Raw genomic sequence first — 27327 nt, forward strand, 5'->3', positions numbered from 1 at the left:
TATACAACTGAAAAATCCCTCTTTTGTAGTTGTAGGTTTTTATGTTTAGTTCAGATTATGTTATTTTATACTACTGTATGGTTTCTGATCATATATCTGGTGAACATCACATTGTATCTCCTTTCTAATGCATCAACGTAATGTAATACAACAATGTCTGAATAAAATCTGATACTTTTTTCTACAAATGTCTCCAAATTTATTTTAATATAATACAGGAATAGGAGGAAGGGATCTAAAAAAAAACAGTGAATAGAAATCGAATTACAATAGAGCCCCGTTTTTAGGGGAAAATCTGCATAATTTATTAATATCCTGTTGCTGCGGCTTCTGTGCCAGCTTCTCTGTGACATCATACAGATCCATGAATAAAAAAAGTGTTAACCTGAGCACTGAGAGCAGTCTGAAGTCTAAGCAATTAGCTCACTGGGATTACTTGTACATATGCTCATGTTTAAAGTTTTTACATGAAACGTTTATCATGAACATGGATGGAAATAATTGTTGTCTGGGAACGTTAGATGAGGGTGAAACCTCTGAGTCTCATGAGCACACCTATAGTCTTCTCGTGTGGCAACCAGACTGGACACATTTCGAAGGATTCCTCCGCCGCTCTCGATGATGGCAAGTGAGTTGGTCTGACAGCGATACGTCAGTGTGCTGACCAGGAAGCCCAAAGCGCCATCCACTGAACAGATTGCTACCTTGTTGTCGATACTGTGAGCGGACAGGTTCCACAGAGCGCTCAGAAGACTCTTCAACGTTGACTCCTGCAGAACCAAAAAACACAAAAACAGGTTTCTTAGGTATGACAAGGAAAAATGGTAAAAAAAACGAAAAGAAAAAAGCTTAAACTTTAAAAGTTGTAATAAATTCTGTTTCATTCTGTTCCTCCAGATTATTCTCTATGATCTTCCAAAATAAAAGCTTCTCCTTCTCTGGGGGGAGATTTGTTTTCATTACCTTGGTGGCCTGCAGCGCGCAGGTCATCAGTGCAGACACACAGCCGATGTCTCGGAGGACTTTCTTACTGCTGATGTCAGCCCTCCAGGACAAGTTCCTCAGGATACTGGAGACCACCTGATGGAGCTCCTCACTGTCGGAGGCCAGCTGGGCCACCAAAGCCTGGAGACAGCTCTTCTTCGAACACAGAGTGGCCTGCAGGAGTAAAATGAATGTATTACTGTAGTGGATCAGTAAAAAGGGCTGAGCCAGATTTAAATGATGCTACTGTCAAAGTAAAGCAAGTAAAAATGATCAGAGAAAATAATAAATTAAAAAGAAAATTTAAGATTTATTTATTTATTGTGTTGACAGCAAAACTATCTGTCCTGATCAGACTTCTGTTGGGACTTTTAAATTAAAGTGATCATTCTGAAAAAGGCAGATTAAGGGAGTGCAGGTGTGAGTGGGGTGCTGCTATTGTTGCACTGCTGTCAGTTAACCTCCTCACAGTGCCTTTCTGTACCTTGTTGACGACATCCCCGAAGGTGAGATTGGTCAAAGCCATCCCTGCATAGCGACGCAAAGCCATGTTGATGGGGTCGTTCTGCATGCCGTACATTTCCTGGTCCAGGTGGATCAGATCTGCCACCACCTGCAGACCGCCTGAAAGAAATAAAAAACAAACTCATGTGAAAATACCGAAACACATACTACAAATCAAAGCTCTGTTGTAGCAAAGATAAACCAAAGTATTTTTAAACTTGATACTTTACTGGAGTCATTCCCAAACTTTGGCCCAAATTCAAATCTTAAATTCTTCCAAAACTCCTTCTAACCTTTACTTTGTCTTAACGTCTTTTATTACTTTTGCCACGCGACAGCCACTGCTCTACTGTGACTCCCCCAATGATGAGACATAAAACAGAATTTATATTCCATGGCTTTATTAAATATGTTTGCTATTTAAAATATAAATATTTTGTGGTAATTGTAAAATAAATTCCAAAATTGAATAATAAAAAAATCATAGGGGGTCATATGTTGAGTTTCTCTCTGTATGTATTATTGTAGGGTCTACCTTACAATATAAAGCGCCCTGAGGTGACTGTTGTTGTGATTTGGTGCTGTATAAATAAAATTGAATTAAATTGAATTGAAATAGCTGAAAAACACATTAAAAATAAAACAGATCAAATATCAAATCTATGCATTACAGGAAATAACTGATACTTTCACTGTATAAGTGCAATCGGGCATAAAAACGAAAGCGTCAAAGAAACTGCAAACTGGTCCTTTGGTGTCAAACAAACCTAATTCGTTCATGGCTCGTCGAAACTCCTCTTCGAAGGAGAGCTTCATGATGGCGCACATGGCCTGACAGATTTGAGGGTCCACGGGTTCAGGGATATCTGTGGAGAAAAACAAGATGTTTAACTTAATCCACATAAGTTTGCGTTATTTTGAACATGTCGTTTTGGTTTCATCAGATTTACTGGAACTTGGATCACTGGTGGTTTTGTCTGTATCTATAGATTTATAGATTTTTGTCCTCTACTGTAGGATACAACTAATGTAACATGTAAGTTTGTTTATCTTTAACTGTACAAAAGATGGATGTAGGTGTTGTGATGTCACCCACCAGTTAGTGAACCCCGTTATGTTTTTTTGCTCGGGTTCTGATGTTCAGGTTTTTTTTGTTTGTTTTTTTAAACATGGCTCACCTGTGGTTCTGGTTCCCCCTGGTGAAGGTGTCCCGGCGTGGCTCTCGATCCAGTCCCAGCCACTGTCGCAGTAGGTCCGGATCTGCTCCAGCATGTGCAGGACCTTCATCTCCCGGCGGGCTTGGCCCTCATCCTGCTGTGAGTAAATGATGTTGTGGAGGGCAGCGCTTGCTCTGGACCTGGCCTCACGGCTGCAGCCTGTTGTGGTACCACCCGCTGCTGTCTCACCAGGACCGCTGCCTCCGTCCGGGCCTTCATGCAGAATCTGGACCAGAAGGGGGACGCAGCCAGACTTTCTCATGGCAATGCAGCTGTCCTGAGAGCTGGAGAGAGCCAGTAGAGTCCGGGACATCTCCTCCTTATCTCTGTTAGCCAGCATGGAGAGCAACCAGAAGACCATCTCCACCTGCGGAGGAAACATCAGTAACGATCTTATCCACTTCCACCAGCCATAGTTACAAACTATACAATGACAGGGTACGCTTTTGTAAGTTTCACTCTATAAGTACAATGTTGTAGACATTAATTGAGTTTTTGGTGTGTTGTTACCTTGCTACCACCGTCTGCAGCTTCTGTTCCTGCTGCTGTGGCTGATGATGAGCTGCTGTTCTCTGGTTCTCCAGCAGGGGGCTTCTCGGCACCAGAGAGCTGCACACAGAAAGACAGAAGAAGAAAAATGCATAAAGATGGTATCTTTGACCTACTTCTAGTCTGATCTCCACCTTTCGCATATACAGCTATACTTTTTGATTTTTTAAATTAATTTCCTTTATCATTATTTAGAAAAAATAAATTATATTTTCAGTTCAGTTTTATTTTTATCATTAACATTATGGGAGATGTTTACCTCAAACAAACCTGTTCAGAACAGGTACTACAATAAACATGGAAGCAGGTGATAAATCTGCAGGTGATAATTTCACATTTTTATTCATGTACAGTAAATATTTGTATACATTTAATTTTAATTTAAGTTATTTATAATAATCATCTTGGTGTGGACACATTGATCGTTGTTTCATATGAAGAAAAATTTGTCTCAAAAATGTTACAAATGCGTTTGGTATGATCCACAAATGTACACAAAGATTCATAAGTGCGTGTTTCAATTCACACAAAAATATAAAGCAATATGAACACATGTAAAACTATTTTACAAATGCATATACCCAAACCTGAATAAATGCTGATCATTTATAATTTATAAATTCATCTTCACAAGTCAGATAATTTTCTCTTTCAAAATGTTTTCTGTGCATACAAATGTCTAAAAAGGTAAAATCCCTCTTGCTCACTTACAGAACCTTAACAACGTGTGCACGAATCGCCTGATATGCACAAATCACATCACATCCCCATGTGGGGTTTTGAGACAAAGTTCACGCTGTCAACAGATCCACAAGTGAAAGCTTCTGTAAAACTGAGACATCTGGGCTTTATCTGTTTTCCTGCGTTTTTCCAAATAAAGCGAGTGTGTCTTCTAAATAAATAGAGCAACTCGTCACCCCTCTTCTTGGAAAAATACATTTACCAATTACAGGCACACGGTAGGCTGTAAATGTTAATATATGGTTTAAATAAGCTGCTGACACATGCTGATGTGTTCAGGATTAGTCATTAGGCTAACATGAATGTTATAATAAGAAAAGCCATTTGTGTAAGACCCTGCTATTCAAACCTCGTGTTTATGTGGAGCAGCCAAGCTGTATGACATGGAGGTTGGCCTTAAAGGAGGAGGAGCTAAAACAGCTGGTTTCAGACAGGGAATGAACTGAAGGGCTGCAGTAAGCTCAGTAGAGCTAAATAAGGATTATTTTGAACCTTGAATCATGCAAAGCTACTCTAGTAGAGTCCAAGAATTAAAAGATTTGCAAGACAGAGATGAGCAGAATGGGCTGAATATCGGCCAGTGTATCAATGTCAAACTCTATTATTAATGCTCTACGAACCGATTAAAATATTCTACACATCTGCAGAATTTATAGTGAGATTTCTTAGGAAACACTAGACAGAGGACATGTGGATGATGTAGGATCTTTGATGTCTTTACTGTGAAATGTTCATTTAAGAGCCCGTATCACAATCTTCTTGCATCCATTTGTTCTAATTTCTTTGTGAGGACCTTTATTTCCTAAGAGCTTCCCCTAAACCAGAGCATGAACCCTAAAACCAGGTCTGACCCTTCACACCTGAGTCCGCTGAAGGTCTGTCCAGCAGTGAAAACCAGACCCTCCTCACCAGGTCTAAACCTCACACTGGTCCTCACACAGATAGACATCCACTCACAAACACACAGCTTCATTTGGATTCACAGACTGAAACCTTCAGAGACTCCCATCAAAGACCCCCCCCCCCCCTTTCATCCCATCACCATGGTAACGCCTAGGGGTGTGATGTGTGAGCCAAAGACTGTCTACAGACAAAGCGGTGTGTGTGTGTGTGTGTGTGTGTGTGTGTGTGTGTGTGTGTGTGTGTGTGTGTGTTAATCTCTTTTTTCCTCCTGAATATTTTTCCGTCCTCCAGTTGGACAGACTGAATCTTTGGCTCGGATCCAAACATCCTCCAACACGAGCAGCTGCAACGTGACGAGAAAATGGCGGACAGCATGCGGCGGAGATAAAACATGATCACTTTCATTCACTATGAGGGAGGACGACCACCTCTAGCAAGACTAAAACACATAAACACTCAAACACTATTTTGAAACCTTTCAGCCTTAGACCGGCCATCCAGGTGCTGCACAATCATCCACAGAGTCAGAGACTGTGAGATAGGCTACTGCCACCATCAGGTCACGCTGAGCTTTTGCCACAAGAATCTTATTAAAGACGCCTCTCAGAACATTTTTATGGACTGCTCTTTCTGTAATCTTTTTATCATCTGTTTTTAATCCCCTGTAAAGTTATAAATCCTTTTAAAAAGACATTCATGTTTCAAATTTGTGAGCAACACAAAATAAATTCCTTCTGTCTCTACTGTTGTCATGGAGACAGATATCTTTAAACCTGGATAAATAAAACCAGGACAGATCCTGAATCCCAAAGCAGGAGAAGAGCTGGAGCTGTTGTAATTTGGGTGAATTGACCCTTTTAATGAGGTGATATTTGTTAGTACTGTCTGGCATCCACGTATCCATTTCTGTGGTCTCATTATTCTCAGAGGGAGGCAGAGCAGAGAAAAGAAGCACCGATTCGCTCTCTTTATCTCAGACACACTTGCTCAGTGCCAACCCTGCAGCTTGGCAACAGCCAATCGTAACGCAGCTCTGAGCTACATAAAAAAACAGGTTTCTCTGCACAGCAACGAGTGGAAGCTGAAGAGCAGGAGAGCGGAGCTGCTTAAAATCTGTTCTGTCTGTTTTTATTTTTTCTTCACTCTCTGATGCATTTTAAGAAATAACACTTTCTCATAGGAGCCACAAATGAAAGGTTTTCACCTAATTGACACACAGCTGGCAGATCACTGATAAACTGATGGGTCTACAGAGTTTTTCAAATAAGTTCAGGTTTGCTGCAATCACCAACAATCCTTCTTTATAAAGCTGAATTTCTTTACTCATATAATTTTTTATACATTTTTCTAGTGTCAGAAAAAAGTAAAATCAAATCAAAAGGTCCCGAGTTTGTTGTTATAAAGAACCATTAAACGAACAAGTATTTACATTTCAGATAGATATAAGCAGTATCTGCTGGGCTGAAAAATCAGTTAAAATCACCAGCGTGAGCTTGCAGAACCCAGCAGGCAGGACATAGGATCAGCTTTTTGAGTCACTCATTTGGCAGAAGGCTCAGTCCATCTGGACCAATACCTCACAAAAACAGTTTCTTTCCATCTGCAGTTGGAAAGAACTTTTAATTAACATGTTACACTTATATGCACTTATTTTTTAATAATTTTGCACATTGGACACACTTTGAGGTCCAGGCAGCGCCTTCGATTAGCTGATGCCAGCCATAGTGGACAGCTAGCATCTACAGCTGCTTGTGTCAGCATCCAGGTGTGAATAAGAGGCAACACCTCGAATCAAGTTTAAGCCTTAGTCTCATTCAAACAGGTGACTTATTTTTAAAAAACATTATCCCTGGTACAGTTGCTAAGATGGAAAGTTTAGCTGCAGAGACCAAAACTGGCTGTAAATGTGTTTATTTCTGCTGTAAAGTTGGTCATTCTAAAAATGCGTGTTTTTGAGGATTAACTTCCTTTTCAAAGCCGCCACATGCAGCCATTAGAGGAACTGCAGCCTTCCACTCTTAATCTGTGGCTTCTTTTTCCAGCTCTGGAGGCTAATGCTCAGTAAACATGAGCTATCCCATTTTTTAAAAATGCAAAAGTAAGTAATGAAAATTAATATGCAAAATGCTTAGCATCATAAATATAAGATGCCAGGATTTAGTTTTATTGGGAAAAATATAACTGCTACATCTCACTTCACATCTGACCAAATACTAACACTTGACTGATAAATCATTTTTGTTTCGGTTTAGCTGTAAAGCTGCACTGACTGACCTTTATCAGAAATGAGTTTAAAGCACCTTTGAGATACAAACAGTTTTTGCTCAGTTATTGAACTGAATATCTAATTTCTGGGATTTTCTTATGGAGCACTTGGTTCCACATCAAAGACTGTTTATGTGTGAAGAAAGAAAGTCTGGGAAGAAACATTGTTATTGCTTTTTGTATTGCACCCAATGGTCTGCTGTCAAACATTTGTTGTGCATAAGAATGCCGACCAGTTGTGCAGGTAAAATAATAATAATAATATTTTAAATTTCAGGCCATGTTACTGGACTGGACTGCTGTGTACATTGATGGTCAGTGGTAGTCCAACATGTAGTTTCTGCTTCAGGGCACCGGACCATGTGACTACAGCCATGCAACTGAACTTGACTTCATATTTCGTCACAGCAGAAGCAAAGTGGAAGCACTCCCCACAGCCAACCAATCGTCTGCTCTGCAGTAAGGTGAAAACATGGAGACAAACTGGTTGAACCAGAAACCAGTTCAGAAATGCAAGAAAACCAGAGGGAGACACAGATTTACAGCAGAGACAGAGTGTGTGTCTGTGTGTGTGTGTGTGTGAGGCCTTGGTGTTTTGTTTTCAAATCTTTTCGTGGTTCGCAAATGAAAAAAGAAGAAACGTGAAGCAGATGTGAGTATTTCAATGAGACGCTGTTGTTAAGAGTAGATTATTGGATTAACTCCTAACAAGCCTAAACATGACCTGAGATTTACCAACTACGTATGAACGCGCTTTCTGTTTCTGTGAAATCTGGATTCAGAAAATCATATGATTCAAGTATTTCTTTAAAAGGACCGAATCAGCTGTTTAGACAGGAAATGGTCGTATTTTTAAATGCAGCAGACTGAATATTAATATCTGTCATTCAGAGCTCAGGAGAAATTTACCAGTTACTTTCTTTCTGTCCAGAAGAAACATTTTAGTTCCTGAAAATTTTTTAGAGAACATGTATTTTGTTATTTGTCATTGTTTAGCTAGAATTGGGTTAGAGAGGAAGTAGTCTGAGCAAACTACCCCGGGTTCCCCTTTCACCAGACCAGAAGGGATTTAGAATCCTTACTTTGACCTGGAAAATCTCCCTTTGGAGGCATCCAGATGGCATCCTGGTCAGACACTTGAAGAGCCCTGCTGTCTCCTTAAAATCCTTTTATTAGCAGTGCTACAGTCAGAAATCAAATTTATCATTTCCACACATGTCTGTTCGTACAGGTGATCCCCACAGCCTAAATATCAATATCTTAAAGATTGCTGTGAACACGTCACAAGGATTAAAGAGTTTCACAGAACAACAAAATGAGCCACAGTGAAAAACCTTCAGAGCAACAGGATGAGACAGAGACTGACATACACGAGGACGACAAACTTCACCTAGAGGACTGTAACGGTAAAGATGATCAGGCGAGAGATTTACTCAAGACGAGTCAGACGGAGAAAAGGTCGGTCAGCCCGCTCACTCTTTTCAAAGAGGACTTGAGCCAGTTCAAGGAAGGACTGTTGAAAGTGTTCAAGGACAAAGACACAAATCCTAAAACAACACAGCCACCAGAAAAGCCGACCAGCACTCTGACTCTGCTCAAAGAGGACTTGAATCATTTCAAAGAAGACATCTCCAGCATCTTCAGAATCGGCCTTTCAAAGGAGCATGAAGACAAAGATGGTGCTGCAAAGCTAGATTCCTCCAACGCTGTCAAGATAAAAGCCACTAAAGCTGAAAGAAGTGACGAGTCCCTCCTGAATCTGTTCAAGAGAAGTAATCTTTCAAAGATTACCCCCAAAACAAACGATCGTCAGGAAGTTAGGAAGACACTCCCAGTAAAGGCAGAGGAACAAACGGATAATGGATTTACCAACAAAAACCCAATTAGCACCGAGGAAACTAATAACAATACGACGGAGAGGCTGAACGACTCAGGCGACAGCAAGCTGGATGCAAATGTTTCCCAGGAGGTAACTGAGAGGAGGAAGGCTTCCTCTGAAACACAACAGAGCCAGGAGGCGATGCATGCATCAGAGAAAGGTGCGTCCTGCTTTAAAAAACCCACACATGTTTACAGTCAAACTCTACCACAGCTTCTGGTTTTTATTATTTTGTCATATTCATATGTGTGTTTGTGCGTCTGATGAAAATTGAAGGTAAATAAAAATTTTTTTTCTTCATTCAGCTTCAAATGAATCAAATCTGCTGAAGTTGTTTAAACAATTAGATCAAACAGATGGATCGAAATCTTCATTTGATTATTTTTCTATTCATTTATTTTCTTCAGTTGATCAGTTAAGTGAGAACGGGAAGGGGGGACATGACTCGTCAGCGCCGTCAGGAGAGGAAGAGGAAGAAGATGAACCTTCAGAAACAGTTCAGTGTCCTTTGATGTCTAGGCTCACTTTGATCGCTGTGGGAAACACCGACAAAGCAGACCTCAAGTGAGCCAAACCATTTCAAACATTCGATCTCCAAATAGATGTAATTGCAACGCTGATCAGATGTTACATGTTTTTTATGCTGTGACTGTTTCTGGTCTTTTAGGGAGTTGCCAGGAGGACACCTGTGGGCACTGAAAAACTGTAATTGTACCTCTGCTTCTTTAATGTCTCTGTGTCTTTAAAGGCCACTTTAAAACCCTTTCATTTCCAATACCTTAATTTTTCTACACAATCTCCTGGTAATGTTCTCCCTGAATAATAGTTCCAATCTAGCTGTGAGATTTTGGGATATTTGACAGGGTGGTATCGCAGCCTATAATCATTAAGTACTGACTCTAATTTCCTTCAAGAAAAAACACTTTTTAAAGTAAAGACCATTAAATGTAATTACTCATTCTGAGAATGGCTGTTCATGAGGTGGTCATGTCCCAAGCTCAGTCCCAGGCTAATCAGCTTCTCCTGTTTCACCTTCAGTTGCCCACTACCTGACCCTTGACCCCAACACTGCCAACTCTGAGATCCTTCTAACTGACAGTAACAGGAAGGCAACTCGTGTCTGGTCAGACCATCAATACTCGGAGCATCCGGAGCGGTTTGAGTTCTGTCCTCAGGTCCTGTGCAGGGAGGGACTGCTCGACAAGGTGTACTGGGAGGTGGAGTGGAGAGGTGGTGCTGACATCGGTGTCACCTACAACAACATCTCTAGAGATGGAGACACGGTGAACTGCCTGCTGGGACACAACGAGCGTTCCTGGACTGTGGAGTGCGCAGAGGGAAGCTACACTCCGTGTCACAACAGAAAGAGGTTAAAGTCGCTCTCACCTGAGAACTTCACCCACAGAATTGGTATCTATCTAAACTGGCCTGCAGGCGCTCTGTCCTTCTACTGCGTCTCTCAGGACATGATGGTCCACCTCCACACTTTCAGCTGCGCCTTTACTGAGCCACTGTACCCGGGGTTCTGGGTGTGGGCATACAACGGCTCAGTGTCTCTCTGTCATGTGGAGTTGGAGTGGGAACATGCACTAAAGTGACAACAGGACGACCCCAGGATACCCAAATGAGACTTTTCTCATGGCTGAGAGCATCATGTGGAGTTATTCATCAGTGTTACTCATTGTTGGAGCAATGCAGTCTACCTCCATGCTGTAGGAGAACTTCTGAGGGCAAATTTTCAGGGGAGTGGGACCATGGGGCGGGGCTTCAGAGGTAGATTGGGGGCGGGGTTTCAGAAGTTGGACAACGCAGTGAGAGCAGTGATGCAAAAACTATACCCACAGCTTTGCAAATAACACGTTATGTGATGAAACATCAAACTACATCGATATAAACACGACTTCCTTATTCTGTCTGAATTCATGCTGATATCGTTTCAAAAATCACGACACTGGATCACAGCAATCATGAATACTAACCTTTCCTGCTTTTTTCTAGCAACAGATTTTTACACATTTCTGCTGTTGGTCACCCACAAGAAAAAAATCCACCAGCATCAGACACCAGAAGCCTCAGCTGACCAATCACAGCTCTTATAGTCGCCATGTGACATCTCTGCATCCAATTAAAACGTCTACAGAATTCATCACTAACACATTTAATGCACAAATATCCTGTGGATTCACACACTGCTGTGTGTGTGTTAGAGTGTACAGTATATCTGACCTGCAGCTGGCTCTCCTGACTCCCTCGGGCCTCCTGCAGCTCTTTCTCCAGCTGCTCTAGACGAGCAACACGCTTCTGCAACACACACACAGACACACACATTTCAGATGCATCCAGATGTGTTTTTTCCACCAGCAGTTGTCGCTGACACAGCTCATGGGCAGAAATCTCTAGTCGCTGTAGTTTATAATCTAATTATTCTGACATGTCATCATGAATACCGGGACTGATGACTCAAGCTGTGGATTTGCACTTTATTCACGGCCATTTTGTTCCCACGACGAACCCTCTGCGTGGATTAGGGTTCTCACGATAATTCACTTCAGTTATATTACTGTGATATCCAGGGTTAAAAAAGAAAGTAACAACGTTGGCTATCGCATGGCTCATCAAGAGTTACATTTGACATGGGGTTTCTGAGAGATTTGCCTACTATAATATACCCGTTCACAGCAGCTGTTTAAATTCATGGAGGCTTTGACTTTGCTTCATTACACATGTGAACTGTTTGTGATGTGGACGCTAACACAGGTGGGTAAAGCAGCTGACTGCCTTCTAGGCCTCACATCCACTTGCTGGCAGTTACTGAAGTTGACCTGTTTGCCGTATTCGTACTGTTGATGACACATTTCAGTGCAGTTATGTGACAGATAATCGGACACACTGTGAGGTTAATTATACTAATAAAGATGTGTGAGAAATTCTGGTGGTTACTTAGGACTGACTGGCAGGTGTGTGTTTGTGTGATGAACCTACACGTTTGGGCCAAACTCAGACAGCACTAGCTAGTTTATCCAAACACGACCTACAGCGGTGGCCAAACTTCAGAAACGCACTTCATAAAACTATGGAAATGTCAATGTCCAGTGTTTGGCTTCTTTCAGTTGTTATTAAGGAAACTGAGTTGATCAAACTCACCTGCGTCCTGTGAACCACCTCATCACTGGTGCCGAAGCGTTCCTCCATCACAGACCGGATCTTCTGAGCATCGAACTCCAGCTTCTGCCGGATCATGTCTATCTGTAGTGAAAACTGTAGCAGCAGAAACACACCGAGGTCAGAGGTCAAAGGTTTCTCTGATTACTGGACAAAATAACAAGTCCATGTATGAGTAAAAACACCCAAAGGTTGCATTCCTGTGGTTATATCCTTTATTATATCAATAAACTCTCACCGTGTCAATGCGTGGCAGCTGGGCCAGTTTCTGTGACAGCTCCTCAAGCTGGCTGAAGAACCAGCAGCGCTCCCTCTCTTCTCGGTCAATTTCCCCCAGCAGGAGGTCCCTGTAGATAGTTGTAACCGTTATTATTATATCATAACCATACATCATAACACTGACAGGCTAAAACCTGATTAGCATCAAGTAAGGCGGAGCTTATTGCCATTCGTTTGGTGGCTACATCAGATGAAAAGCTCTTCATCTTAACTACCATGGAACAAGTTACATTAGCCTGCAGGTCTAATTTCCTTTTAGAAAAATTTTTTTTTTGGACATTTCACAATTAAACACTACTTATATTGTGTTATTATACATTTCATTATTTAAAATCTTAAAAAATTGCTGATTAATCAGCTCTCTCACACGTTGTGTCATCTGTAAACTCAGATGAAGGCTCTGGGTGAACTTGACTGTACCAGTCCCATGTGACCTCCCACCCTGAGGTGCCTCAGTTAATATTTATGGAAATCAGCTTACCTCTCCTTGCACAGCTCGTCCAGGTGATGGTCAATCACTCGTCCGTCTGCTCCAGTGATCATAGCTATTTTGGGTGGGGCTCCATCCAGGAAGTGATGCGGCAGGATGACAGCGGCAGTCTTCCCGGCAGACACTGTGCTTTGACAGGATGCCGATCGGTGAGGACTCCTACCTCTGCTTACTGCGGCCATCGAGGAGGAGGAGGAGCACGAGGACGGGGCCAGAGCTAGGTGATCATCTAGTTCTGCACCTCCGCCAACACCTGGCCCCGCCCCTCCTAGGCAGCCTGTCAGCAGCCTCAGGTTATGAGGTTGATGTTTGAGTTCGTAGTAATTGGTGAGGTCCATGTGGAGTTCTGAGGGAGGAGGAGGAGGAGGTGAAGGAGGGTCAAGAGCCATCAGATCAACAACTCAGGCTCTACTTTTAAATCTGGTTTATTTAAAATTGGAATTTCTGCCTATGATGTAACAGCAGCCCCGGGATATTCAGCGTTTGATTTTAGAATTACAGCCACTATCTTTTATTCGTCAATAATACTCTTCAGCATATTTATACTCACATTTTTTGCAATATTTCTGCATAAAATTATTTTGTTAAAGGACTTATACTGTGTTTAATCCATTAAGTGTCCGCACTGACAGAGGCGAGGCTCAGGGCAGCTGTGGCTACAATGTAGCTGCCATCACCAGTGTGTGGATGGGTGGATGACTGGATGTGTAAAGCGCTTTGGGGTCCTTAGGGATTAAGTAAAGCGCTACATAAATACAGGCCATTTACATCTGGTCATTTCTATGCAGGTGATAGGCTTGTCTTCATTTTGCTTATTGTGATCTAACATTATATTTAAGGAAAAAAAACAACAAACATCTCCACTTTTTTCAGACTTTAACAGCAAATCTGTTTTTTCTTTGGATGTTTTGGTGTTTAAATGCTAAATTTCTGTGACTCATAAAACGTGTAAACAAAAATATTCTGTCATTAGCAACAATCTATTTTTTATTTAAATGCTCTGTCATAAAATCTGTCATCTGTCTAACCTGGCTGGCTTTCACTGGTTACCAGTACCATAAATAATACTAAAGCACTCTATTTTTTAACTGGACCACCACTTTTAAGTTTGTATGGTTACATTTGAAGTAAAGTTATCTAAATTCAGCGTTAATGCAGCTAAACTGTTGGTTTTATGTTTATTAATTAGACTGATTTAATTTCAGTTGTGTAGCTGAGTTGACAGACAGCTGAAGTCTATAAACACATCTGTCAGCTGGAAATGAACAAATTCCTGTCCAGACAAAGTAATTGACAATAACTGGCTATTTAACTGAATGAGGCCTGGCTTGCTGGAGCCAATCAGATTAGCTGAATGAGTCAATCTGCTTTCTCTGTAAGTGATGATTAGTCTCACTGGAGGCTCTGAGCTCTGAGCTTCACACACCAGCAGAGTCAGGTAGGTGCAACCGGGACAGAAATTAGAAGGAAAATTACAACAATTAAGGGGGAAATGTAGTCTCCAGATGTACAGTGACTAAACAGACAGTTATAACCTTCTCTCACTGTGATTTTAAAGCAAATTATTGTCAACATAAACCATTTTTTCTAAATCCAGAAAAAAGAGACGAGCAAATCTGAACCTGGTTCTCAAGTTGTAATGTTGTTCAGTATGAGGGGAACTTTCTGGGGGTGAACATCCCAAGTTCCTTAAATGGTTCCTAGAAAATGGTCCTCAGGCAGAAACAATCCTCAAATTACAAAAAAGTCAAGCCAGATTTCGACCTTTAAGCTGGTGCAGCACGTCGCTCCTTCCAGACGATGCCAGGGTCCCTGCCTCCTGTTCCAGCTTACTCTGCAGTTGTTTCAGCACCTCCTAAGAAGAAAACAACATGAATGTGGTGAAACTCCACAAAAGACATTTCCAGGTCAAAAGGTCACTTCCTTGTCAGGGGCTGGGTCTGAGACCCAGTGTTTTGTGTTATCATTCATCTTTGATTTCATCGTGGTTTATCTCTGCTAGTGTTTTGGTTTCCTTTTTGTATTTCTAACTAGTATTTCTTGATTTCTAGTCTTTAGGTTGTGTTTCTGTGCCTCCCCTGTGTTCGGTGTTTCTACTCTGTGCCTTCCTGTCCCACGTTTCAGGTCTCTGTTCTCTTGTCATCCTTGCCTCTGTGTTTGTGTGTTTCCGGTTTTACTTTGAAAGTCTGGTTTCTGCTTTGCTTCCTTTGTCTTGTTATGTCAGATTAGCTCCAGCTGTGCCTCCCCAGGTGTTTCCACTTCCCTCATTATAAACCCTTGTGTGTATTTAAGTCCTCTGTCTCCTTCTCTTCATGTCAGGTTGTCTGTTGTCTTCATGTCAAGTCATGCTCACAGAGTCTTGTTTTCTGCTGTCGTACTTGTGTTTGGATTATTTCACAGTCATGTTTTTGGATGTTCCTGTTCAGTTTCATGTTGTCTCTTGTCCTCATTTTCATGGTTAGTTTTATTTTTCCAGTTTAGGTTTTAGTTTAGTTCTTTGTTTTGTCTCGCCTTGTTTGGCTATTTGTTCATCAGCCTAAATAAACGTCTTGCTTTTTATTATACTTAGTTTCCTCTCCTCAGCTTCGCAAACACTTCCCTCCTGATCTCGTTCTTCTTGGTCTCATCTACTACAAAAATACACTCGCTACAGTAAAGTGATTAATTGTAACGTTGAGTGGTGAGTGTTTTTAAATGAGTGTTAGATGTAATAATTCCTATGCTGGATTTATATTTAAGGTCAATATAAAACTTCCATAGTGAAATATAAATTTAAAAAAAAAATTAATTACACATAACATATAATGTAATTGCAATGAGGTATTTCTGTAGTCTATTGATACTAGATAGTGGAAAAGGGGTGGGATTAAATAAGTTTATGCTTCTTCCTGCTCCTTTTTGAACATGAACGTTATTTGGAGTTGTGGTTGCTCGTTTTCCTTTTGTTTTGCTTTGTTCATTTGTCTCTTTTAATTCTATTTTGTTGTACTTTTTCAACATGTTCAAAATAAAGATTCAATCAATCAATCAATCAAATTGCCCATTTAACCTCCTAGGACCTGGCGTCCACATATGTGGAAATTTTGCTCTACAAGGGCCTGATATCCACTTACGAGGACATTATACTGCCTCTATTTTATCAAAATTTAAAACGAATATCCTCAATTAAGCAGTAAAGTATCTTATAATAACATAAGCCTTTTGGGGTCCTTCTGTGAGGCGTATTATTGTTGGTCTTGTAGCCTGTAAGGTATATTTGATTTAAAGCGGACTTGATAACAACAAAGAAGCTTCAAACATCACGGAGAAGTCATTTTCCCTCATTTTTAAAGTCCGGTTTTATTCTCACTTTATTCTGTGACCTACTTTGTATTGCTTCTGGAAACTGAAAGAACTGACTAACCCTCTTTTGTGTTTTTGTTGTTGAAGTATACATTAAAACACACTTTCATTACAAACTTGTATTTTAAACGTTTTTGTGTCATTTTGGTATTCATATAGATTGAGCTGTGCACACAGAGAAACATGTCTTCTGTGTTTCTCTGTATGAATTAAAGCTTATATTCAAAATCCAGCAAATCCCACTTACATGGACGTTGTTTTTGCATATTCCAGGAACGCAGAGACAAATGAATGAAATCCGCACAGTGCGAGCAGTGCAGGGATTTTTGTGGTATTAAAAACATTTTCTCTTACAGTCTAGAAAGATTATCCTCCGTGTACAAGCAGGAGCGATTAGTCTCAGTGAAAGCTCTGTTTTTCTTCTGCAGTTGACAAAGACTTGGTTTCCCACCAAAATAAATAAAACTCAGCTATTGAATCTCATGAGATCTGTGGTTAAACCACCATGAAGTTACTACTTACAGGTATTAAACTGAATATATTAAAATGACTGGAGTATAAACATTAGTTGCTACATGACACACAGAAATATCTGATGACTGTTAGTGATTTTTTTCAAACTAACCAGACAAAATGATTTTTTTGATTTATCTCCATTTTTATCCTGACTGATGAGATTAATAAACATAAAAAGATAATAATCCCTAAAAGCAGCAGACAAAACGTCACCTCATCACTGATAGAGATAAAAAGCAGAATAAAAAGCAGTCCTTCCTTCTCACCAGCTAGTTGTAATCTATCAGTTTGGATATTAAAGGTGTTTTTATCAGTCGACTTACCTGCTACAGGTGAACTTGGTGCAGCAGTGAACTCTGTGTGTATGTCTGCTCTCTCCGTTCTCTGTCCTGGTTCTGACTAAAACCTGCTGATCTCTACCTCATAATCTAGCTGCTCTCAGCATCTGGACACGTGAGTCAGTGCGTACATGTGTACATGAACATGTGTGTCTGTGTGCCTGCAGCTGATGGGATTTACATCCAGCAGCCTTTGAGTCTTGGCCTGATTCACAGCCTTCTCGCTCTCAGTGTGAATTTATTCATTATTCTGACGTAGAAATAGCTGATTTGATTAAGATGTCTGATTACGGGCTATAAAATTCAAAAATATGAAAGAGAATCTGAATTTAAAGGTTTATTTTTTAACATCAGGATTAGCAGTTTGAATAAATAATCCTAAAATAATCTTAATATGAAATCAACAAGCTTAAGAAGAGTACACGTGACCCTGGAACCATGTTATGGACATTTTATGTTCAGCCCAGCTGGTTACTGACATGTCAGATTTTTTATTCTGTTTCGGTGTGCAACTTTGCCAAAACAATGTGGGACTCTGTAGTGACATGTTTAGCCGCATGTTCTCCTTAAATTGCTGGCTGTCTGAGTGGTGTCCCAGAAACGATGTGGGCTTCATAGATAATTGGCAAACCTTCTGGAGGAAACCTGGTCTTGTTAGGAGAGACGGCATCCATCCCACTTTGGATGGAGCAGCTCTCATTTCTAGAAATATGGACAAATTTATTAAACCCCCCAAAATATGACTATCCAGAGTTGGGACCAGGAAGCAGAGTTGCAGTCTTACACGCCTCTCTGCAGCTTCTCTCCTCCTGCTACCCCCCAAAAACCCATCTCCATAGAGACTGTGTCAGCTCCCAAACAGACAAAAACAAACTAAAAACCAGCAACAAACAACTTAAACATAAACAATCACAAAGAAAAAACAATACAGTATCCACATCTGAACCAAAGAGTAAAACAGTGAAATGTGGATTATTAAATATTAGGTCTCTCTCCTCCAAGTCTCTGTTAGTACATGACTTAATAATTGATCAACACATTGATTTACTCTGCCTTACAGAAACCTGGTTGCAGCAGGATGATTATGTTAGTTTAAATGAATCAACACCCCCGAGCCATTCTAACTACCAGAAATCTCGAAGCACAGGCCGAGGGGGAGGTGTGGCAGCAATTTTTCACACCAGCCTATTAATCAACCAAAGACCCAGACAGACTTAATTCATTTGAAAGCCTGATGCTTAGCCTCGTCCACCCCAGCTGTAAAACTCAGAAACCAGTCTTACTTGTTATCATCTATCGTCCACCTGGGCCTTACACAGAGTTTCTGTCTGATTTCTCAGACTTTTTATCTGATTTAGTTCTCAGCTCAGATAAAATAATTATTGTGGGTGATTTTAACATCCATGTAGATGCTAAAAATGACAGTCTCAACATGGCATTTAATCTGTTATTAGACTCAATTGACTTCTGTCAAAATGTAAAAGAACCCACCCACCACTTTAATCACACTCTAGATCTTGTTTTAACATATGGCATAGAACCTGAACATTTAACAGTGTTTCCTGAAAACCCTCTCCTGTCTGATCATTTCCTGATAACATTTACATTTACAATAATTGATTACACAGCGGTGAAGAGTAGACTTTATCACAGTAGATGTCTTTCTGAAAGCGCTGTAACTAAGTTTAAGAATATAATCCACCCACTGTTATCATCTTCAATGCCCTGTACCAACACAGAGCAGAGCAGCTATCTGAACGCTACCCCGACAGAGGTCGATTATCTTGTTAATAATTTCACCTCCTCACTACGTACGACTCTGGATACTGTAGCTCCGGTGAAAACTAAGGTCTCTAATCAGAAGTACCTGACTCCGTGGTATAATTCTCAAACACGTACCCTAAAGCAGATGACTCGTAATCTGGAGAGGAAATGGCGTGTCACAAATTTAGAGGATCATCATTTAGCCTGGAGAAATAGTTTGCTGCTTTATAAGAAAGCCCTCCGCAAAGCCAGAACATCTTACTATTCATCACTGATTGAAGAATAAGAACAACCCCCTGTTTCTCTTCAGCTCTGTAGCCAGGCTGACAAACAGTCAGAGCTCTTTTGAGCCAACCATCCCTTTAACGTTAACTAGTAATGACTTCATGAACTTCTTCACAAATAAAATTCTTATCATTAGAGAAAAAATGACCAGTAATCATCCCACAGATGTAATATTATCTACAGCTACTCTTAGTACCATTGATGTTAAGTTTGACTCTTTTTCTCTAATTGATCTTTCTGAGTTAACTTCAATAATTACTTCCTCCAAACCATCAACGTGTCTTTTAGACCCCATTCCTACAAAACTGCTCAAAGAAGTCCTGCCATTAATTAATGCTTCGATCTTAAATATGCTCAACCTATCTCTAATAATCAGCTATGCACCACAGGCCTTCAAGCTGGCTGTAGTTAAACCTTTACTCAAAAAGCATCTCTAGACCCAGCAGCCTTAGCTAATTATAGGCCAATCTCCAACCTTCCTTTCATATCAAACATCATTGAAAGAGTAGTTGTCAAACAGCTAACAGATCATCTGCAGAGGAATGGTTTATTTGAAGAGTTTCAGTCAGGTTCCAGAGCTCATCACAGCACAGAAACAGCTTTAGTGAAGGTTACAAATGATCTTCTTATGGCCTCTGACAGTGGACTCATCTCTGTGCTTGTCCTGCTAGACCTCAGTGCAGCGTTCGATACTGTCGACCATAATATCCTATTAGAGCGATTAGAACATGCTGTAGGTATTACAGGTACTGTGCTGCAGTGGTTTGTATCATATCTATCTAATAGACTCCAGTTTGTGCATGTAAATGGAGAGTCCTCTTCACACACTGAGGTTAATTATGGAGTTCCACAGGGTTCAGTGCTAGGACCAATTCTGTTTACATTATACATGCTTCCCTTAGGCAGCATCATTAGAAGACATAGCATACATTTACACTGCTATGCAGATGACACCCAGCTCTATCTGTCCATGAAGCCAGATAACACACACCACTTAGTTAAACTAGTCTTTTTTAGTAAAGACCTGGATGGCCGCTAACTTTCTGCTTCTTAATTCAGATAAAACTGAGGTTATTGTACTCGGCCCTGAAAATCTTAGAAATATGGTATCTAACCAGATTCTTACTCTGGATGGCATTACCTTGGCCTCCAGTAACGCTGTGAGGAACCTTGGAGTCATTTTTGACCAGGACATGTCCTTCAATGCACATATTAAACAAATATGTAAGACTGCTTTCTTCCATTTGCACAACATCTCTAAAGTTAGAAATATCCTGTCTCAGAGTGACGCTGAAAAACTAGTTCATGCATTTATTACTTCCAGGCTGGACGACTGTAATTCATTATTATCAGGAAGTCCTAAAAACTCCCTGAAAAGCCTTCAGCTGATCCAAAATGCTGCAGCAAGAGTCCTGACAGGGACTAGAAAGAGAGAGCAGATTTCTCCTGTTTTGGCTTCCCTTCATTGGCTTCCTGTTAAATCCAGAATTCAAAATCCTGCTCCTCACATACAAGGTCTTAAATAATCAGGCCCCATCTTATCTTAATGACCTTGTAGTACCATATCACCCTATTAGAGCACTTCGCTCTCGCTCTGCAGGCCTACTTGTTGTTCCTAGAGTATTTAAAAGTAGAATGGGAGGCAAAGCCTTCAGTTTTCAGGCCCCTCTTCTGTGGAACCAGCTTCCAGTTTGGATTCGGGAGACAGACACTATCTCTACTTTCAAGATTAGGCTTCAAACTTTCCTTTTTGCTAAAGCATATAGTTAGGGCTGGACCAGGTGACCCTGAATCCTCCCTTAGTTATGCTGCAATAGACGTAGGCTGCCGGGGGATTCCCATGATGCATTGAGTTTTTGCTTTCCAGTCACCTTTCTCACTCACTATTAGGGGTGCAACGATACACAAAATTCACGGTTCGGTTCGATACTTTGGTGTCACGGTTCGATGTTTTTTCGATACAAAAAAAATGTTCATGCCTTTTTAATTTGTCATTTATTAAATTTTCACAGCACATTCCGCACCACATCTCTGTGCGTTCATCATTTGTTTGAAGCCAGCTCACCTCCTGCAACTACTTTTCCGAGAATACGTGCTTCTTTTGTGGTTCGGACTCCTTCTGACATTTGTTTGGCGGTGGAGGAACACCAAAGTAATTGCTTAAAGGAGCTTCTTCGACATCTTTAAGAGTTCTAAACAAATGTCTGTCCTCCTGAAAATCTTATGTACGCAAACACGCGTTGCAACTTCTTATCTTGTGCACATTTTTTATTTTGACAGCGAATGCGCACCTGCGGACCACTTATGTGCAGCCCTGGTTATTTAGCTCGTCATATTGCAGCCACAGAAATTATTTTGTCCATGAAACCATAAAGCTGCACTTTCTTTTTGCCTTATAGTCTGATTTGTCATAACTTTTCCGTTTTGTGGTAAGCTTTTCTTTGGCTGTCACTTCTTCACCCTGACCTGTCTTATTTGGCTCAGCAGAACTAAAATATATATCCTGCTGCTTTTACACACACACACACATAATGCTCAGCGATTCTCTGCGTGATCAACCTCTCACATGTTTAAGCTGCCGGAGATTTCACTTGTCATGTTTGCATAGTAAGCTAATGATTGATAAGACGATGTCAGAGGAATTGGTGCGCAAATTATCATCACTCACAGATCAGTGCTGTCGCTCTCTATACACAGTTCGCGCGATTGCAAAGTCAAAGCAAAAAACAAGCGCAAATTCAAATGCGATTTCAATATGTCATACATATGTCACATATACAACGAGACGGCCTACCTGAAGGAGATTAGGAATCTGGAGAACTGGTGCCAGAGGAACAACCTCCTTCTAAACGTCAGTAAGACAAAGGAGCTGATAGTGGACTTCAGCACTAAGCAGGAGAGGAACTACCAGACCCCCGTCATCAACGAGTGCCCAGTGGAGAGAGTGGACAGCTTCAAATACCTCGGAGTTCACATCACGCAGGACCTGTCATGGTCCTGTCACATCAACACCGTGGTGAAAAAGGCCCGACAGCGTCTCTACCACCTCAGACGCTTGAGAGACTTCCAACTGCCCTCCAAGGTGCTCAGGAACTTTTACTCGTGCACCATAGAGAGCATCCTGGCGGGAAACATCTTAACCTGGTTCGGGAACAGCACCATGCAGGACAGACGAGCTCTACAGAGGGTTGTGCGGTCAGCTGAGCGCACCATCCGCTCCGAGCTCCCTGACCTGCACTCAATCTACAGCAGGCGGTGCTGGACCAAGGCCAGGAAGATCGTGAAGGACCTCAGCCATCCCAACAACAGACTGTTCTCTCTGCTGAGGTCAGGAAAGCGATTCCGCTCCCTGAAGACCAACACAGAGAGACTGAGGAGGAGCTTCTTCCCGCAGGCGATACGGTCTCTCAATCACACCACCACACAGTACTGACCCACACATATGGTTCTTACACACACACTGGACATTCTGGACATTGTTTTTGCACAACACTGGTCACTATATTCTTCATTTCCGGTTAATACTTGTACAGCTGCTGTTATTGTGTATATATTTATTTATATTTAGATTTCTTCATACATTCTTATATAGTTCTATATTGTGTATTGTGTATTTTGTTGTACAGTTATTTTATTTTCAACTTTAATTTATATATTTTATCTTATTCTTCCCAGTTAAATTTACCCTTCATTCTAATTTGTGTTGTACAGTTATTTCATTTTTAACCTTAATTTATATTTTATTCCTTCCTAGTTAAATTTACCCTTTTTAATTTTTCATATTTATTTCCTATCTTATTCATTGCCTTTCCTTTTTTGTTTTCTTTAGGTCACGAGCAGTTGTCCAAGCATTTCACTACATATCGTACTGTGTATGACTGTGTACGTGACAAATAAAATTTGAATTTGAAATTGACAGTGGCTCACCGATGCCAATGACATAATTACCCAGCTACATTTCCGAAAGAATGCAAAAGCATTGACATATATTTTTCCTTCCTACAATAGCCCGACGGGCAGGGCAGAGAGAGATTTTGGTAGCCCGACTGGAAAAATTTTGCAAGCCCTGTATCTGATTGAGAAATCTCTCATCTTTGGAAAAGAGAGTTTATTACAGAGAAATGTCTCTTTCCAAAATAAAAGCTATACTATACGCTTCTTCTGGGCTATATTCTCAGCAGCATATTAAACATATCAGGTCCCCATAAGGAGAATCCTGTGCTAACGGCTGTCTAAACGACTCGGGTAAAGTTTGTAGCATGCGTGCTTGTTGTTTTTGTCGGCTTCCACTTGTCTTTGCACTAGGATGATGTCGGAGTAAATGTGCAGTCATATTCGTTGTGTTCCCACTAGTGCTGTCAGCGTAAATCTCGTTGAAATGACGTTAACGCCACAACACAGCAAATCTCCGTTAATGAGCTACCGCGGATCGCCCTGAGCGTGGGGCTGGACGGCCAACACGTTAACGAGCTAACTGCGCTAACACACTAGCTCCCACCCATGTAATTGAGCATTGCGTGGCACATCCAACATACTGTTTTACTTTAGTCCATGACGCGCTTACCTTCAGGGTCATACGTCACATGAAAACCAAAATAGTTCCAAACGCCAGATCTGAATGAGGGTGGGGGAGGTTCAATTTGCCATGTTGCAAGGAGAGCTTAACTTCTGTCTTGCTAGCTTGCCCTGCGCTCAGTGAATCTGCGTTCGACTACTCCGCCTAGGCTGCACTGTCGAGCGCAGATCCACTGAGCGCTCAACACAGACAGCATCGTCAGAAGGAAAGTTGATAAAATAAATTAAAAATTTTGTATTGTTCGATACATATGCGTACCGAACCGAAAGCACTGTATCGAACGGTTCAATATCGATACGAATATCGTTGCACCCCTACTCACTATGTGTTAACAGACCTCTCTGCATTGAATCATATCTGTTATTAACCTCTGTCTCTCTTCCACAGCATTTCTTTATCCTGTCTTCCTTCTCTCACCCCAACCGGTCGCAGCAGATGGCCCCGCCCCTCCCTGAGCCTGGTTCTGCCAGAGGTTTCTTCCTGTTAAAAGGGAGTTTTTCCTTCCCACTGTCGCCAAAGTGCTTGCTCATAGGGGGTCATATGACTGTTGGGTTTTTCTCTGTATCTATTATTGTACAATCTACTGTGCAATATAAAGCACATTGAGGCGACTTTTGTTGTGATTTGGCGCTGTATAAATAAAATTGAATTGAATTGTTTGTGTGTGTTGTGCTAGGGCAGACCAGTTCATGCATAGCTCGGGACTTTGTGTCAACCACATTATTATTGTGATAAATCTTAAAATCAAACTCATTAAAAATAGTAGATATAGTTTAGCAAGTTTAACTCTGTAATTTCATTATTAAATATAAGTTTACAGTAAAGAATTATTTAGCAATAAACGGAGGAATATGAAATTAGGTGGAACCACAGATAAAAGATAAAAGACAAAACCAGCTGGTGAGGGAAGTCCTATTTTTGAAATCTCCACTTGGGCATTATAACAATCACCATGTTGCCTGTTTGGAAATAGACATGAAGAGCAACGGGAATATTTGACATGGCAGCACCCTGTCGATCCAAAAACACCCTACATCATCTCCTGCTTTATGGTCTTTGTTTACTCTAGCATAATTCATTTTATGTTAAAATTTTTGAAACCATAAACTCAGCTGGTAAGTGTTTAATGAGGTCACACATTATTTCAGTAGTATGTTTGTTTCCTGTAGTTCTTCAGCACAATCAGACTTCTTTTACAGCCAGAGGAGTCGCCCCCTGCTGGCCATTAAAACGAGAAAAGTTTCAGACACTTCCTGCTCTGCCTTGACTTTAACTACGCCCATCATTTATATGCAATTTACGGGTGGAACCAGCGGCTGCAGAGAGGCTCGAAGTGCTTCGATCGTCACTGACCTTCATGCCGAATGTCTCAGTCTCAAGCTTGGACAGGTGGTTTGAATTATCCTCCAGCTCCCTCCTCAGGTGGGAGTTCTCCTTTCGGAGCGCCTCCACCTGGTGGGCCAGCTGGTCGTAGGAAGCCACGGTGTTGGCCATCTTCACACTCTGCAGCGCCTCCTGCAGGAACACACACACATAAGAGGATGGTTAAAAGCTGGAGGCAGGTCTGATGACATCACACAGGCAGCAACTACCTGAAGCTGAACGGGAGGAGTGTGTGAAAGTATGAGTGATAGGTAACTTTGCTTCCTCGCCTCCTCCGGGCAGGACGCTCTTGTTAGATAACATATTATCTAAGTTCTCCTCTGGCTTTTTCCACTTTCCAGTCAGCTGATCCTGAAACAGCCCGAGCTTCAAATTTTCCACTCAGTCACGTCTCATATTTCTGCATTAGACTTCCGCAGTACTCTTCACAACTGTGTCGCACATAAAACAACCACGTCTCCTAAAAACGGCCTCAAACTCAATTATGTGCAGCTACAAATATCTCATTAAGGAAACATCATTTTTTTACATTTTCTTTTTGATTTTTAAAAAAATGATGTTTAGCACTTTTGAGTTAAAAGATTTAAATCTTTCGCTTCAACAATAATGATTTTCAAGCGGTACAAATAAAGCAAAATGCGTTTGTTTGACTTAAGGGTGTAATTTTCAGTACCTAGAAATAATTACTGGTTCTTTTACTTAAAATGCAAATTTCATTTAAGAATACCTTTTTTTAAAGTACCAATTTAACGTAGTGACTTTAGAGGTAAAGAAAAAACTATATTTCCCATTCTCACACTTCTGTTATTATAAAGTGTCAGAACTGCATTATTTATAAGACAAGAGAAGATAATATATATTGCTGCAGTAACACAAAGGCCAAAAAATAAACATAACCTTTGAACAAATTGCTGAAATAACATAGAGTAGTCTGATGAAATAGATTTATATATTTACATCTCAATGAAAAAGGTTAATTTAGTAATAAAATATATATTAAAAAGTTAGATACAGAAAAACAGTAAAAGGGCTCTGTGTTTTCTTTTACTGTACCTACACTTTAAGTATGGGTAGGAACTGGTATTAAACATTAATGCCAGTATTTCAAGAAGCTACATTCATAAAAACATTGAGATGTGTGACATGTAAGTGTGCGCACACGTCACTGAAACATCTAAGTTTGAATATTAGGTTAACAAAGGTTTTAAAGGTAGCCTGATATCAGCTCCAACTGCAGGAACACACAAAGAAGAACAGAGGAGTGTTTGGTGACGCAACACAGATAACAAATAAATTGAATAAAAATAAATCTTATTTGAAAGGCACAGATGCCTGAGTGCTTTGAGCTGAGCCCAAGCCTGAGTTTTGTGATCTGCTTCATAAAAATAACCATTTCAGCGACAAATCGGTGCATAAATATTCATCAAAATTCAGGAAATCAAGCTTCTCAAAATTTCCCATGGGAGACCACTGTTTAAAATGTCAGGGGTTTGGGAAAGACAATTACGAGAGTTGTGCATCATGAACACATTTGTGCACAACGCATAGTTAAAATGATGAAGAAACAAATGTTAAAACCAGATGAATGCATGAATGTCACACTGAGGCTCTGTGACAGTTAGGGTCAGAGCTGCACATGCTCAGTGTGGTTTTTAGTCCAAACCAGGGTGTGACCTTCACTGCAGAGAAGTGGCAAACAGAGACGCACACTGCCGTTTGTTTGTGCTGTGTTGTGAATAAACTGACGCTACTGTCCTGCGTCTGGTTCCTATTCAGATGTTTTCAAGGATTTTCTTTTGTCAGGTTTCTGTCCAGCTCAGCAAATGTGGAGTCAGTGCACCAAATGTCACTCCTGCATTCATTATGAGAGGCTGACCTCCTCTTCTCCTCTACTCTCCCTCCTCTGCCTCTCAGGGGATTGTGGGTAAGAGCTGCAGGTCTGAGAGAGGCAGCATGATCCAGATTTTATTGGATGTGATCTCGTGTTACAGGAAGATTGCAGAGGACTGAGGCTCTGTACCACCCTTTGATTTGATCATGGACCGCATGTGCTGTGCTTTGCTTTTTTTATCAATTTATTCACAAAGTAATAACTGTACATTTGGCGAATGGCAGCTTTCACTCTGCTGGTTTTATTAGTGGATGGAATA

At 40.8% G+C, this 27327-nt stretch overlaps 2 protein-coding genes across 2 annotated transcripts in view; one reads left to right on the forward strand and one right to left on the reverse strand.

The window, feature by feature from the left end:
• Positions 1–27327, reverse strand: part of apc2 (APC regulator of WNT signaling pathway 2) — a 45136-nt gene that overhangs the window by 8756 nt on the left and 9053 nt on the right. The window contains exons 2-13 of the mRNA XM_085433388.1: positions 25148–25309; positions 14738–14828; positions 12965–13319; positions 12443–12551; positions 12187–12300; positions 11269–11343; positions 3216–3314; positions 2667–3072; positions 2256–2354; positions 1469–1608; positions 964–1158; positions 556–770 (exon numbers count right to left, since the gene is read on the reverse strand). Coding sequence (XP_085289514.1) covers positions 556–770; positions 964–1158; positions 1469–1608; positions 2256–2354; positions 2667–3072; positions 3216–3314; positions 11269–11343; positions 12187–12300; positions 12443–12551; positions 12965–13319; positions 14738–14828; positions 25148–25288 — 2039 coding nt within the window. The 5' untranslated portion in view covers positions 25289–25309. The remainder of the gene's footprint in view (positions 1–555; positions 771–963; positions 1159–1468; positions 1609–2255; positions 2355–2666; positions 3073–3215; positions 3315–11268; positions 11344–12186; positions 12301–12442; positions 12552–12964; positions 13320–14737; positions 14829–25147; positions 25310–27327) is intronic.
• Positions 7486–11988, forward strand: LOC146693048 (uncharacterized). Its single transcript, XM_085433389.1, has 5 exons — positions 7486–7815; positions 8395–9202; positions 9450–9606; positions 9710–9747; positions 10081–11988. The coding sequence occupies exons 2-5, from the start codon at positions 8479–8481 to the stop codon at positions 10638–10640; spliced, it is 1479 nt and encodes a 492-aa protein (XP_085289515.1). The 5' UTR covers positions 7486–7815; positions 8395–8478; the 3' UTR covers positions 10641–11988.

Source organism: Copadichromis virginalis, linkage group LG15 (assembly GCF_057382275.1).
Source record: "Copadichromis virginalis isolate Kocher_CV1m ecotype Utaka linkage group LG15, C_Virginalis_male_GT1.1, whole genome shotgun sequence".
NCBI classification, from domain to species: domain Eukaryota; kingdom Metazoa; phylum Chordata; class Actinopteri; order Cichliformes; family Cichlidae; genus Copadichromis; species Copadichromis virginalis.